At 46.8% G+C, this 14,186-nt stretch overlaps 2 protein-coding genes and 1 long non-coding RNA gene across 17 annotated transcripts in view; 2 read left to right on the top strand and 1 right to left on the bottom strand.

Annotated features, from left to right (window-relative positions):
* The first annotated feature begins 699 nt into the window (after positions 1-699).
* Positions 700-4,292, top strand: larp7 (La ribonucleoprotein 7, transcriptional regulator). Its single transcript, XM_037262970.1, has 12 exons — positions 700-1,162; positions 1,226-1,326; positions 1,401-1,484; positions 1,621-1,785; positions 1,868-1,970; positions 2,203-2,490; positions 2,560-2,695; positions 2,783-2,907; positions 2,996-3,099; positions 3,612-3,771; positions 3,844-3,935; positions 3,994-4,292. The coding sequence occupies exons 1-12, from the start codon at positions 976-978 to the stop codon at positions 4,069-4,071; spliced, it is 1,623 nt and encodes a 540-aa protein (XP_037118865.1). The 5' UTR covers positions 700-975; the 3' UTR covers positions 4,072-4,292.
* A 604-nt stretch (positions 4,293-4,896) lies between these two features.
* On the bottom strand, positions 4,897-5,810 carry LOC119129623. Its single transcript, XR_005099291.1, has 2 exons — positions 5,570-5,810; positions 4,897-5,473 (listed from the first exon to the last, which is right to left on the bottom strand). It is a non-coding gene; the product is annotated as an uncharacterized LOC119129623 (long non-coding RNA).
* LOC119129617 (collagen alpha-1(XXV) chain) overlaps positions 5,160-14,186 on the top strand; it is a 65,012-nt gene continuing 55,985 nt past the window's right edge. For all 15 annotated transcript variants that reach the window (XR_005099290.1, XM_037262967.1, XM_037262964.1 and 12 more), the window contains exons 1-2: positions 5,160-5,440; positions 5,521-5,590. Coding sequence is in view for 14 of the 15 variants with exons in the window: in XM_037262967.1 (XP_037118862.1) it covers positions 5,195-5,440; positions 5,521-5,590 (316 nt within the window). In the remaining variant the exon portion in view is untranslated. The remainder of the gene's footprint in view (positions 5,441-5,520; positions 5,591-14,186) is intronic.

The following is a 14,186-nucleotide window of genomic DNA, read 5'->3' as shown; positions in this document are numbered from 1 at the left end:
GCCTCACCTCGCAATCTCCCATGAGCCTCAGCAAAGTGTAAACAATCGCGTTTCTCAAACGATCTCCTATAAAATGATCGGAACTGACTAAAGTTCGATCTAACGCATTGGTACTACTTACCTATGTTTCCCTTCCATATCGATCCGTAGATTTACTCGAAACATTAACAGAGCAGCCTATTTTGACAGGAAATAGCCTCGCGGGTACAACAGCTATTCGGTGACGCCCCCTGACTACAGTTGCCGTAATGCTGGGAAGCGATGCGACCTTGTAATTTATTAGTCGTACTAAAACGTACTGAAACATTTTGGCAGAGCACTGTGTACAACCAGTATGGATCAACAAATTCATCAGTTGATCCATATATAAGGCGCACTGGCCTATAAGGCGCACTGTCGGCTTTTGAGAAAATTTTAGGTTTTTAGGTGCGCCTTTTAGGGCGGAAAATACGGTACATTCCCAGAGCGCCCTCTGCTGGTAATTTTGATTTTTCATAAAAGTATGCTCAGCTTTTATGTAATATTGCTACGTGAGGAACAAAATTGGAATGGTATTCAATAATGACAAGACACCGTATGTTTGTGCCGTCAATAATTAATAATATATTATCATTATTATCATTTGGCATTGCTGCATGGATCACTCGAGTTTCCTACGTTTTTGAATGCCCCTTACGTGGCGTATACGTGTGACGTATATATCCCGCGACAGCAGCTTTTCCGTGAGCGCTTCATGCCCAATTGCTTATGGGAAATTAGTGACTTTTACCGTTTTTCACGTTTTGCTCTGTTAAACTATCCAAATCGTGTGCACTGGCATATGAATTTCCACTTGACAAATATGTAGCGGGCAGAAGTGTGTAGTTTTAAAGCTCAGGTCGCGCAGTAGCCCAGTTTGGAAAGTGACTGCTTGGAGTTTATCTCGGACGTTGTGGTAGCGTTTCTTTTTGTCGATTCGGGCTCCGGAGGGAAAGTATGGACGAACCGAAGGAAGCTGCGGATGACGGAGGAGCTTCGACCAAAGAGACGGACAAGAAGAAAAGATCCCGCGTTAAGCAGCTGCTGTGCGAAGTGAAAAAACAAGTGGAGTTCTGGTTCGGAGACGTCAACCTCCACAAGGACCGCTTTCTGAGAAAGCTCATTGACGAGTCGGATGACGGCTGTAAGTCACCCACATCGAAAATTGCATCGGACCTGTTTTGACTGCTTTGTGGTTTTGTCTCAGATGTTGATTTATCCGTGGTGGCGAGCTTCAATCGCATGAAGAAGCTGACGAGCGACACGAAACTCATCGCCAGGGCTCTGAAGAATTCTTCCTTGCTGGAGGTGAGGAGCGGCAAAAGCCTGCCTGTGCATTCGAATCCGACTCAATGAATAGAAAACGTGTGGCAAACTTTCAGGTGAATCTAGAAGGTGATAAAGTGAGACGGCAACTTCCCATCGGAGATGTTCCACCTGACGTGGACAGCCGCACAGTCTACGTGGTAAACTTTTGGTTTTCTTTTAAGCGCTCTGTTTATGTTGTTGGTCAAATTGTTATCCAGCCCAAAACCATTTCATTACTTTCCAGTGTTGTTTAACTCAAGGGCTGCATTGACCCAGGAATGTCTTTTCATTTAGGAGCTCCTGCCCAAGGACGTGACTCACAGCTGGATCGAGAAGGTCTTCTCTAAATGCGGGACCGTCGTTTACGCCAGCATCCCCAGATACAAAACCACCAACGATCCCAAAGGCTTTGCCTTTGTGGAGTTCGAGAACCCAGAGCAAGCCAAAAAAGCCATTGAGGTGAACTTTTATTCATAATAATAAGCCACTGATGAGCTGAAGAAAACTTGAGTAGGTTTCTTTTTTTTCCCCCCACATCCAGATGCTCAATAACCCTCCTGAAGATGCTCCTAGGAAGCCGGGAATATTCCCAAAGACTAAGAAGGGGAAGCCCATCAAGATGACTGCAGACAATCCGTCTTCAGGTACACATTGCCTGGCCAAAAAAAAAAAAAATGCTCTTCCTATTTTATTTATTTTAATTTGATTGAAAATTGGAACACAAGACAGTTACAATTAAAAGAAAGAAAACACTTGATTGAAAACTAAGGACAAGCTGTGGCGCAAAAGGTTGTGCTTGGGTTGTTTTGAATTTGTTGGGAAAGAGAACAATAGAATGATTGGAAGGGAATTAATTTTTTTAAAAATGTGTCGCAGGTGGCGGCGGGGAGGAAGAGAAGAAAAAGAAAAAGAAGAAGAAAAAGAAGCTGCTGGCAGAGGAGGCCAAAGTGGCGCCGATGGACGCCGAGCCGCCAGTTCTGCAGCAGCAACAGCAGAAGAAGAAAAAGAAGCAGCAGCAAGGCTCAGATGCCGCAAGTCAGAAGACGACGGGTAAAATCTCGGAGAAAAAGAGACGCCGCTCGCGGGCGGTGGACGAATCGGAAGCGGCGCTGCCCGCCAAGATGAGGAAGCTCGAGGAGAACGATGAAGTCGAGTTTGAGAGCAGTAAGCTTCTGTCAACAAACCATGGAGAAAAAAACCCCAAGTGAATTGACAATGTGATTGCATGTGCAGATCCGCCACTAGAGGGCGAGCATGGGAAAGAAAACCAAGAAGACTCGCTGGTCAAAGCCAAGAGAAAGAGGAAGAAGAAACACAAGGAGAAGCTTAAGATTGGCGAGGAGGTCATCCCGCTGAGGGTCATGTCCAAGTACGAGCGCACGACAACGAGGCCACACTCCAGTAAGCAAAAACAAAAAATGTGTGCGGGCAAATAACCACGTTTATGCGATGGCAGGAAAGCGTGGCTGGAGCTCAAGTCGGAGTACCTGCGGCTGCAGAAACGCAGCATGTCCTCCCTGAAGAAGTGCATGACGCAGTTGGACGGCGAGGAGCGGCGTGGCGGCAGAAGCGACCAGAAGAGTGAGTTCAGCACGACGCCGCTTCGCTTCAGAACATCTCGCGTGCTAAACGTGGAAAGGCCTCAGGGTTTTTTTTTTCCCTCTTACAGTGGAGGCGAGCGAGAAAGCGAGCGCTCTGGGTCCGCAGTTCACCAGCGGCGTCATCATGAAGATTACGGACAACAAGGCGCTTCTGGGGAGGAAGATAATCAAGGTAAAGAGCACGTTAAAGGGGAAGTCCACCCCAAAAATATACCAGTGTAACAATGTTGTTTGATTAACTGTGTATATGCCATGTGTGAGTTTGTGTGTACTACGTAAATTAGTCACTGCTTCTACTTCAAAATTTAAAAGAATCTCCATCCTCCCTTTTCTGACAGACTTTGTAGATTCAACGTGACAAACGCTTTGAGCAATCATGAGGTGCTTGTCACGGTCAAAATTCTAAAGTTCAATGTTCACCAACTTGTGCACTTGTGCATTGTTTTGATAGTCAGTTCATCCAAAGGGACTCACTGATGCCACCTTCTGGCCGTAGTTGGTACTTTATTGTTCTATCCATATAATCTACATACACCTCCCTCTCCTGCTCTCTATTTATCTATTTGTTAGTTAGTTACTTTGCTTTTCCGGCTTAATGATAAAACCAAAGCTAGCCAAGACTTTTGTCCACCATTTGCATAAAAAAAATGTCACGCTTTCATCCCACTTTCCTTTGGGACATAGGACACCCTGTGCAAGATCTCGCCGGTGGCGTACGTGGACCTGTTGGAAGGCGACGCCGAGGGCTACGTGCGCTTCGAGCGGCCAGAGTACGCGCAGGCCGTCAACGATAATAAAGCCGAGCTGCAGAAGGTGCACAGCTGGCAGCTGGAGATCCTTTCAGGTGGGCCCCACACGCTTGCTTCCAAGAAAGTCACAAGAATCCGAGAGAAAACGCGTGTTTGGTTGTCAACAGGTGACAACGAGCAGAGGTACTGGCAGAAGATCCTGGTGGATCGGCAGGTCAAGCTCAACCGGCCGAGAGAGAAGAAGCGCGGCACGGCCAAGGTGAGACGACTGCTCCTTCAAGGCGCTGACTTCAAGCTTATCTTTCAAATCCTTTCAGCTCTTGTCCAAAGCGGAGAAGATCATCACTGCTCGCGCCAAGGAAGCCAGCAAGCACATTCACTTCCAAGAAGACTGACTCGCTGCTACTTAGTTGTTGTTGGTTTTTTTTTTATACTGTTTGCGCTGGAGCACCAAGTTCAAGTTTGTGATGTAAATAGGATGAAGCTCCCCATCAAGATGTGCACATGTTTTTTTTATTGTCGTTTGACTAATGGACTCTTTCAAATGTGGAGTGCATTAAAAGAAAACGTTTGAACTTTTAGAATTGTTGACAAACGCCATGGGTTCATTTCTGCATTTTTTTTTTCGTTTCTCACAAAATGATTCACTCAAACCAAGAACTCTTTTTTTAAAACATGATTTAGTTTTGTTTTGGAATGGCTTACACTGCTTGCATTGGACATTACACTGACAACTATAATTAGGGTAACATTGACATTTTCTTTTTTCTTTTTATTTAAATTGCAAAAGGATGATTCACCTGTATTTTCAGATGTTTTTCACGTACGATCTGTAACATCTCAACCAAACGAATCAAATTGTATGGTGGTTTATTTTCTTAACATCAAAAAATAAGTAAAACATGGGTGCTTAAATTGTCGTCCTATTCGGCAACGCCCCATATACGACATATATTACGGTATGCATTTTTCTCCTCGTGGATCGGCGCAAGGAACCAATGCTTCCCCCTGAAGTTGGTAGCGTTTAACACTTTTATCCACTAGGTGGCAACATTTTGCCCAAAAAACGTCATCGAACAAGCGCTTGCTAATTAACATTAATTAGTGTCTGGTGTGCTTCCGTGTCTTCATCCTAATGGCTTCTTATCTGTGTGTGTCGCGCATGTTCAACGTAAATCTGGAAAACGTAAAGACAAGAAATTCACGGTCACAGTAGGGCAGCTTGTCAATTGCAAGTTTAATTGAATTGAATGAAGGCTACATGCCAATTGATTTCACGGCTGTCGTCATCCGGTGAGTGACTGCAGGGTGCCACGAGAGTTTGGGGGCGTGTTGCTGCCATAACGAGGGTGGGGGCGTGTGTGTTTGTGCTTGAGCGTGGAAAAGCTCTGAGTGCCCACGCCGCCTTGATTTACACGCGATTCCTCAGCGCCTCCTCTCGCGAACGTCTGAGGTGCAACAAGTTTTGCGGCGGTGAACGTGAACGCCTCGTGACCGTCAACCCGCGCCGTAATTCGGATGGAGCGTGGAGCGTCCACGGGGAACATGGACGAGAAAGTGACCCCTCGGCGTCGAGCCGCCAGCGTCATCCCGTCGCTGTGCTCGGTAGCGTCCATCGCCTTCTGCGTGGTGCTCAGCATCCACGCAGCAGACGTCAGGCGCCGGCTGGCGGGTTTGGAGCGCGGCGCGGACGCGTCGACGCGCGCCCCCGCCGACGATTTGGATGCGTTGGTTGCGCAAAAAGTCAACGAGATGCTCTCCCAGGTGAGATTGACCCGTGCGCGTGGCCGATGCTCCCTAATGAAGCAACGCAGACATCACGATGTTGTAATTCTTCTCTGCAGCGTTCTTATGAGCAATTCGTCAAGATCCGGAGCGCCCGGCAAGCGTCACCTGAATGCAACTGTCCTCCAGGTGAGCCACCCGCGGCGCGTGGGAGTGAATGGGAAGTGGTGCGTTCAAGGACGCCGCGGATGTTGCCGCGTATTTGGCAGCTCCGCTGTGACGAATGCGCGCAGCTGAGATTGAGTGAGCGGCCTAAACATAGACGTGCTGAGTGGCTGGCACACTTGCCATGTTGTCGTGAAAGGCGGACGACACATGAGCTTCCCGCTTGCCGCCGGTAGATGGAATCATTTGTTCCCTCAGCTTTGTGTCCAACACGGTTTCAAGTTCATTTTTTTTTTCGATTGACAGCTCAACCGTCTCACGGTATTAGCATTAAAACTAAGAAAAACAAAACAAAAAAAAAACAGTTACTTGCACTCAAAAGTGCTTGGTGAAAACGTGCATCTTAATGCACCGTTGTTATTTCGGTGCAGATACCACGATATTTGCATAGCATGGCTTTTTCCTTTATTTCTCAACGAACGATGCATGCATTTTAAATTTGAAATGCAAAGTGGACGTTTATTTTGCTGCTTCAGTCTTGGCAGAGCTCTGTGTTGTGGTGTGTAGATTTCATTTAGTCTTGGCCGAAATGAGGTTCTCGTCTCCATTCATTTATCTTCACGAACAGAATGGTACTCAATCTATGTATAGATGTAAATGTAGATTTTTTTTTTTCTTCATTGTTTCAATATTACACTCTTCACTGACAAATATATCGCCTAATTGTCTTCTCAAATAATTGCATAACAAACATCAAGTTTGATTATGATTTATACTAATACTAAGCTAATACCTAGCTTAGCATCACACTTCACACAGCTAGCTTGGCCTTTTTTTCAAGCGACTGATTTTTAAATGAATGACTTGTCACTGAATTTGAGTCAAAGTCAATTGGAGTCTTTCAGTCTTCTGTCTTTGAAAAGTTTTATTCACGTTCTTAAAATTGCAGACTCAAATGTGACTCGAGTCGCACAACTCTGATAATTAGCGAGTGCGCGGTAACGTCAAGCAGGTGGCGGCGGCGGCGGCCAGCTGTTCCTGCTTAAGACGACTCACCTCATGTGACGCACACGCAATTACGCTTCGATTGCCTCTCCGTCGGAACCGAGCCCATCAAGTTGAGCTTTTAACTTCTTCCTGATGACTCATCACAAGTTACACTTGCTCTAATTCTCCACTTGAAGGCCAGAAATAGCTTTTCATCTTTAAAACCGAAAGCAGCTCTTTTGAAAGCGCGGCACACTTTTCCCGCTTTGCTTTTGTGACGCGTGTGGAACCTGAGGGCAAAACTCTGAATGGAAAACCTACAAACAAAAAGCAAATAGCTGAAAGTGCTTCTTTGCGCGTGTTCATCAACATTTACTGTCCTGCTCTGTTGACTTTGGGAACATGCCAGTCCATAGCTGGAAAAAAAATGATTCCTGTCTGAAGGGGCTTATATAGAAATGAGGGTTTTTTTCTTCCAGCCTTGGTGGAGGTCTGCGCTCCAAGTGCCATTCTGGTTTTGCAGTCTCATTCAAGACGGTCTTTGTCATGTGACGTGGGCGGCATCCCCCCCCCCCCCCCATCTGCGTCTGAGCTGGGCTGAGGTTGCGGGCGAGGGGGTTCAGAGTTACCACAAAAGCCAGCTCACAGACCCTCTGTCTCATCCCACCGGTGCCCTTTGACCCCTGGCTAAGACGTCCTTTGAGCTCTCTTCACGAGCCCGCACTGCTATTGGCTGGCACTTTTGCAGACCTTCTTTCAAACAGTCGCTCTTTGTTGTCGTACCGGGATTTTTTTTCCCCGCGATTGGCAATCTTATTTGTTCTCTCGCCGTTCGAAAGACACTTTCATTTTAAATGGACTGAAAGTGTTTGTTTCTGGGGTTTTCCCCTTCGTTGTCCTCTTCAGGGCACCCATCACATGTTTCAATACTTTTGCTCATTTGAAAATTGCTCCATTCTGACTTGTGTAACACATCAAGGCATGAAATTCAGAATTTTTGCCTCATTTATCTTTTGATATGAAAGCCAAATGTTTTGAGTGTACAACCAAAGAAAGGAATTGACCTTGCCGTTCCAATACTTTTGGAGGACACTCCATGTGGCATTCCGTGCAGGTCAGGTTGGGCCCAGTGGCGATGTCTTCGCATATTGAATGTGTCAGTCGGGTTGTGTCGCTCGTTTGGATGTTGTGTACTTAGCGCACGCACGCATTCCAGCTCGGGTTGTGCGCTTGGCGAGATTCCCGCTGCTCCGTCGCCAAGAAAGCCGGCCCTGTCAGGAGCCGAAGGAGAAGAGTGTGTGCTGATGTGTGGAGCGGCAACGAGGGGGGTGCAATGGATCTCGAGCTCGTCTGCTGCCGGGTGTAAATATGGCCGCCGCAGCAGGTGTGGTGAGCCGGCTTTCGTCTCCTCGGCTACAGGGACACCGTCTCGGAGGAGTCAATATTTGCGCTCGCCATCAAAGCTGGGCCTGTTTATGCATGAAAACATAACTTGTGCCGTGTTCCAGTGGATGTGCACTGGAACATTTATTGTAATAGGGATGTTCCAGGCCACGTTTTTCGAACCGAGTAACGGTAATGCCTGATGTGAAAAATTCATTTAACATGATGACAAAAGAAATTGTGTTAAACTGCCGCACAATAGCGCCAACTACTGCAGCGGAAGACTCGATGTCCTAATTTTTGTCTCAAATATCGGTTGTTGGTATCGGCAGCCTTCACGAGGACCCGATACCTTACTTCAAGTCTGGTATGGGCCCATTTCTACTTCTTCTTGTTTTTTAATTTCAGAAGTCTTCACAAAGATGTTGGCACAAGAAATATGATTTGTATCTAGTCATTGCAATTACTGCTTTGAAAGCTTTTTCCATTATTTGGTAATGAACAGTAGAATGTGGATTATTTTCACCAAAAACTCTGCTTTGTAACCAAAAAGCAGAGAAAACAAGCTTGTCAAATGTCAGGAGTGGTGACACCTATAGAGAACCTGGCCTTCAAATTAGAGTCAAACTTTTATTCCCTGGTTCATTCCATTTCAACGACTACTTGGGGAAACGCCTTCTCTGATTGGCTGAAAAACATCGGTTAAAAATATCCTCCAATGAATCGATGCGAGCCATAAATCTGAGTGGTTCTCCAAGTGTCTCTTCAATAGCAGCTTGTGGAAGAATTTCAAAACACTCAATCATTTTTTTTTTTTTTTATTCCTGAAAGTTATGTTGCTAACTGTAGTGAAATTTGGAAAGGAAATGTAATACAGCTCCCCTACTTGATCTCAAACTTGCCATATTAATTGTACGCAAGCTTTTAAGCTAACACTGCCACTTTCACATCGTGTAGCACTGTAAATGTTGACTGTATGTACAGTCCACCACCAGAGCCATAATCCTCTTCACCTTTTTTAACAACACTCTCCTCTCTGTGTACTCTTGGCAAGTGTGTGGAAAAACACTCGCAAGGCTTTGCGGGGATTTGCATCCCCTCGTGCGGTCGGCTCATTGAAACCATCCGTTCGCCCGCCGTTGATTTCTGTAAATTTGCTAAAGGAGACGCAGAATCTGGCCGGCGGGACGCCTTTGGTTGAAAGATGACAGTATGCAGACAGCCGATGGTACGGAGCGAATGAGCCACATCACACATAGCAGGCGTCTTGCTAGCCGCGAGCGCCGCGTCCTTTTTATAGCCTCCAAAATCCTTTCCGCCGCACCCGCGGGGAGCGAGGAAGTCGGCGTTTCATTAAGTGACGGTCCCGGAAACAAATACAGGCTCTGTTGAAAGGAGGGGGGGGGGGCGGAGAAATGGCACTTGGAAATAATCATGTGTCAGAAGCTTGTGGCGGAGTGCGCAAGGCCAGACGTCCCACTGCGACCTCTCAAAGTTTGCGTTTGAAAAGCAAAGCTCCTTCTCGGAAGCCAAATCAGGAAGTTAGGATTAACTGCGAAGTCTCGATTGCATTCGATTCAAGTACGCCGCTTCCGATATTGTCTCTGCACTTTGCTAAAGGAGCCTTTTATCAGCCATTTAGGAGCATTTCCCTCCAAATAATGACATTTTATGATGTGTCAACACTGCGGTTGAGCTCTGGTTAGGCTTGAAGGCATAAAAGCGTTTTTGTTAACGCTCGGCAGAAGTTACAACTTCCTCACGGTTTCGTGTTGGCGCAAAACAATAACGTATTTGCTGGACTTGTTTTGTATCCGCTATTTGGGGAAAGCTTTATGGGATGAGCGATTATCATCATTAGCAGCGAGCCGTGCAGCAAACGGCGTCCAACAACAATGAATCATGCTGCAGGCGCTGCAGATAGTGGTTGAATCCCCGCGGACAGGTGCATACCTCGGGGTCCTCCACAAATAAGGGGGGGGGGGGGGGGTTCTTTTAGGGGGAGGTGAGGATTTGATATAAGCAAAGGTGAGAGTGTTGATGATCTGCTCCGAAACCGAAAACAGATGAGTCTGGTTAGATGGAAGTGGGAGGGGGGGTTGTGGCAGGGTGTTGAAAGGCCTCCTTCTGTTCTTTGTCTGTGTTTATCCTCGAGGGGTGTCACTAAGTTATGGCTACCGCGATCTGCTCGATGCGTTTTGGGAGCGCCACCTGTTTATCTGTAAACACAGTTCTCAAAATGTCTGTAAAGGGAATTTTAAAGAGTTATTTTTTTATTTTTTTTTATTCCTTGGGTGGCCAAGGATATTTAACAAAAGAAATTCATTACAAGGTCCATACGGGGGACGGATGAAAATTTGGCAGAAAAATCTGAAAATATGCAAAAGTCAATTATCTGACCTGGCACCTGAGTCCAAGGGGGGGGCAGTGTCCCCGCTGCACCCCCCTCTAACTCCGCCAGTGCATGCAACGACTGAGAACTATGTCGTAGTGAATTGTGGAGATAGTGTTAAACAATTTTTTGTGATCCGGGGCTTCAGGCTGGTGTGGCTGCTTTGGAGCATCTTGTTGGAGATTTGCCGTGGAAACCAAAACAAGAGCAATCTGTAGTAAGATGACCATACTTGAGGCGCATTTATGGGAAATGTTTGCAAATTAGAGTTTGACACTAAGCAGATTTTTTTGTTTTTGACATTGAATTATCTTTGTTATGAAATGATGTTACTATTTTGTATTTGTGTGGACCACAAATGGCCCCTGGGCCGTAGTTTGAGCACCACAGTGCATGCATTTTTTTTATTAATCTGCAAAATGAATTTAGCATCCATTATTGGAGGTAGTACTTGATTGCAGCCGTGCAGCGTGTTTTGCTAGCGCCCCCGAGCTCGCCTATCAGTCGACACCCAGCCGGGCTCTCGTAGAGATGCCGCAGATGCCGTCACATGACATCAGCGGTGACAAATAAAAAGCAGCGGCGGTGACCGCTCTCTTGTTTGTGACGGGCGCCCTCGGAGTGGATGCGGCCTTTGACCTCGGGGAACTTTGGTCTGACTTGGGAGGCAGCCCTACAGAATGACACGCGGGACCAAAATAAAAACCTCAAAGAGGAAACTTGAGATATCAGCCCATCTGTCGTGACGCTTACGCTGCAATGTTGGTGTTTAACGAGAGAGCACCTTGAGGCAAAAAGCAGAATTACATTTGACAAGGCATGCAACCTTTTCTCTTTTCCTTGTCGAGGTGGCATGTGAGTGCAGATATTAGTCTCCCGCTGACTCGACATCCCCGGAGACAACCTTCTTGAACTCACCGCACTCCATCATTTCACTGTCAAATTACGACTGTGATGACTGACTACTTTGAGCCAGTACACACACATCAGGGCCCTAAATAGGCCAAGTCCAAAAGGGTGCCAGTGTTCCTGTCTCGTCCCAAGTGTCATTTACTTGTAATGGACGTGTTCTTTTGGCCCCAAAACCCGGGTGGTACCAAAAAAAAAAAAATAATTGGCCCGCGAGTGTGTCTTGCGGCTGCAGCGACAGTCCAGCAGTTTCCCACCTACGAGCCAAAACACACTTTAGTACCTCGGGAGCGCTGGACGCCAATTGCCGGGCAACATTTCCTCCGATTTGAAGCCTTGTGGTGAAATCTTTACAATGTGGGAACTAACGCGGCGTGGCGTAATCCGCGCAACTGCTGTGCGTCGGAAGCCTTCATCCTTTGCTTATATATGGCGCGTGGTAACTTGGTCCAGTCTGGCAGCTGCTCTCGGAGCGCCATAGTAAAGTGTAACCCGAGATCGGGCAATGTAGTTGTGAATGGTGCCAATTAGGTCAAACCGGAATGGCGGGGTGCAAAATTAGCCGAAAAATAGACATCGTTAGGCGGCAGCCATTTTCCCCAAATGGGTCGAGATGAGTGAGGAGTTGAAAAGTCAACATCCACCTGTTCACATTTGGCCACAACAACTGATCATGATTTGAAGCCCGTAAGATAAATACGTGCGTTACATCATCATTTGATTTTTCTCGGCCAACGAGGAACGGACAGTCGGGAACACGCGAGGCTGCAAACAGTCGTCCCGTGTCTCCTCGTCCTGTTTTAGCAAGCCCGAAGCGAGCGTCCAAGCTAAGCCACGATACGATTATATTGGCTGCTAATCCGACTATGTCGGCGGATGTGCGAGCGAGGGTTTTAATGTAGGAAAACACTGTCTGGGAATCGGGATCTGAACTTGAAACTAGGACGGATTATTTATTATCCCATGGCAGTTTACAACCTATGTAAGAGGGGAAAAAAAGGCATTTGTGGATGTTCACTTGCCAAAATACAGGTCGAGAGTTACCAAATGGCGCTGTCCACTGTTCTGAATGGAATCGACTTCTGTAGTTCCACGCCAAGTGGTCTCATCAAATATGGATATCCCAGGCTATTAAAATGATCCCAAGGGAGCTCTCAAACACAAATTCACATCAATCTGGCAGCGTCAGAGAGAAAATTGACAAATGTCTTGTTTAGTTTGAAAAATTCCAACAGTGCTGCTCCCTCTCCACTTCCAAAGTGGAGGAGCGCCGTCTTAGTCTGAGCATGGGGCTCACGTTACAGGGGGCTGCCCACCCGCATTTGCTGGCAGTTCGAGGTGTCCAAACTCAAACCGGTGCCAACCATGAGTGCAAGCTCTCGCTCAGAGGCTTAGTAAAAAAAATAAAATAAATAAAAATCAGTTGCAGGAAAATCAGCGATCGCGTGCTGTTGGATCATAGGCGAGGAGATGCTCCATCTTCCATTCTTAAATCCAGATTCTTTACTTGTGAATCACATGGCCACATCATCAGGCATCGCTCATTGATATTTTCATCACCATAGCAACAGGCTGATGCGGAAAGGCCAGAAAAAGGCCGACATTGTGTGCAGTCTGATGATTGGTCCCATTGTGTGAGGATGATTGACGGCGGAGGGTCCCACTTGTCATGTCAGCATGTTTGTTGATTGACGACGGGAGGCCTTTATGAGGGCCCGGCTGGAGTTTTATCGGCCGGCGTGGCGAGCCACGATCGTTTACGGGTTCCTGCGATGACGGATGGTGACAACTGTCAGCTTTCTCGCCAGGCTGGTGGTACGGGTCGGGCGGGAATGTTGGCCAGGCTTCCGGTCTGCAATGTTATGAAACTCGAGTCTCGTCGGGATCCGCCTTAGGTCGCTGCGCCAGCCTCGTATAACGCGAAGAATCGCATCCCTCTCGTTGCCACGGCAACCTCGGATTATACCTTTGCGCTGATTTACCGTTCACGACGGCTTGTAAAAACTGTGCCACGGAATCAAGTTTCATTTAAAAATAATAATCGGAAAAATAGAATGTTTAATTGCGATCACTGGCAGGACGGAATTCTGGGTTGGGACCCTGCGGGTTCTCGCCAAAACCTTTTATTGTCTTTTATTGTGGGTATTATTTTCCTGGTTTGTTTAAACGTGTAAATTTGGGTAGACCAAAGCAAATGTTGTTCCTTTTCCACTCTGGCGAATCAAGTTAGCTTTTTGTTCCTTTACCCAACATCCATTCTCTTGTTTGGCTTTAATCAGGAAAAGAAATAACATTTGTGCATTCATCCAGTGGCGCGGCAAAGTGCTCCTCCCGCGCTGATAGATGATCCCGCTTGTTTAGTTGCATAAGACACCTTCTCGTCCTCTCGCTTCGGATTCACTCACCCTCGTCTTTTTCATCATCGCCGCCGTAGAGAACCTGTCGATTTACGAGCCGACGGGTTTGTGTTACCGCCGCTCCTCTTGGATACGCATCACAGGCGCCGAGAGCGTCAGGACGGTTGCTCGGCACGCTGAGTCGGCGTTTCTTTTGCACCTGTTATATTTAGTGCCGTCATAAACTCTTTTGAATCGTCTACTTCATCAAATTCTTACCAAGAGTGCATCGCTCACTGACAATGACGATATTAAGGCAGGTTGTCGTTATGGACCTGCCAGGACCTTTGTTTCATTTGCGACCCACGAGTATCACAGAGGAATAATTTTTCTTCAAACCACTTGATCACTCAGAAAGGGGAAAGCTTACAGCTAAAAAAAAAAAAAAAAAACCTCACGTCGCAAACCGTCTATTATTGTTCAATTGCACTTGTCAAGCTTCCACTTGTGTGGCCCTTCCAGTTGTGCAAAAACAAACAAGATGTCTCCTTGGCAAGTGGCTCCCTTGATCTACTAAATAAAGAGCAGCGGCCGGGCGGCAGCCGCACTTGTT

This window comes from Syngnathus acus, chromosome 10 (assembly GCF_901709675.1).
Source record: "Syngnathus acus chromosome 10, fSynAcu1.2, whole genome shotgun sequence".
Classification (NCBI taxonomy): domain Eukaryota; kingdom Metazoa; phylum Chordata; class Actinopteri; order Syngnathiformes; family Syngnathidae; genus Syngnathus; species Syngnathus acus.
Note: the sequence above shows the minus strand (reverse complement) of the source record. Positions and strands in the feature narration are given on the sequence as shown.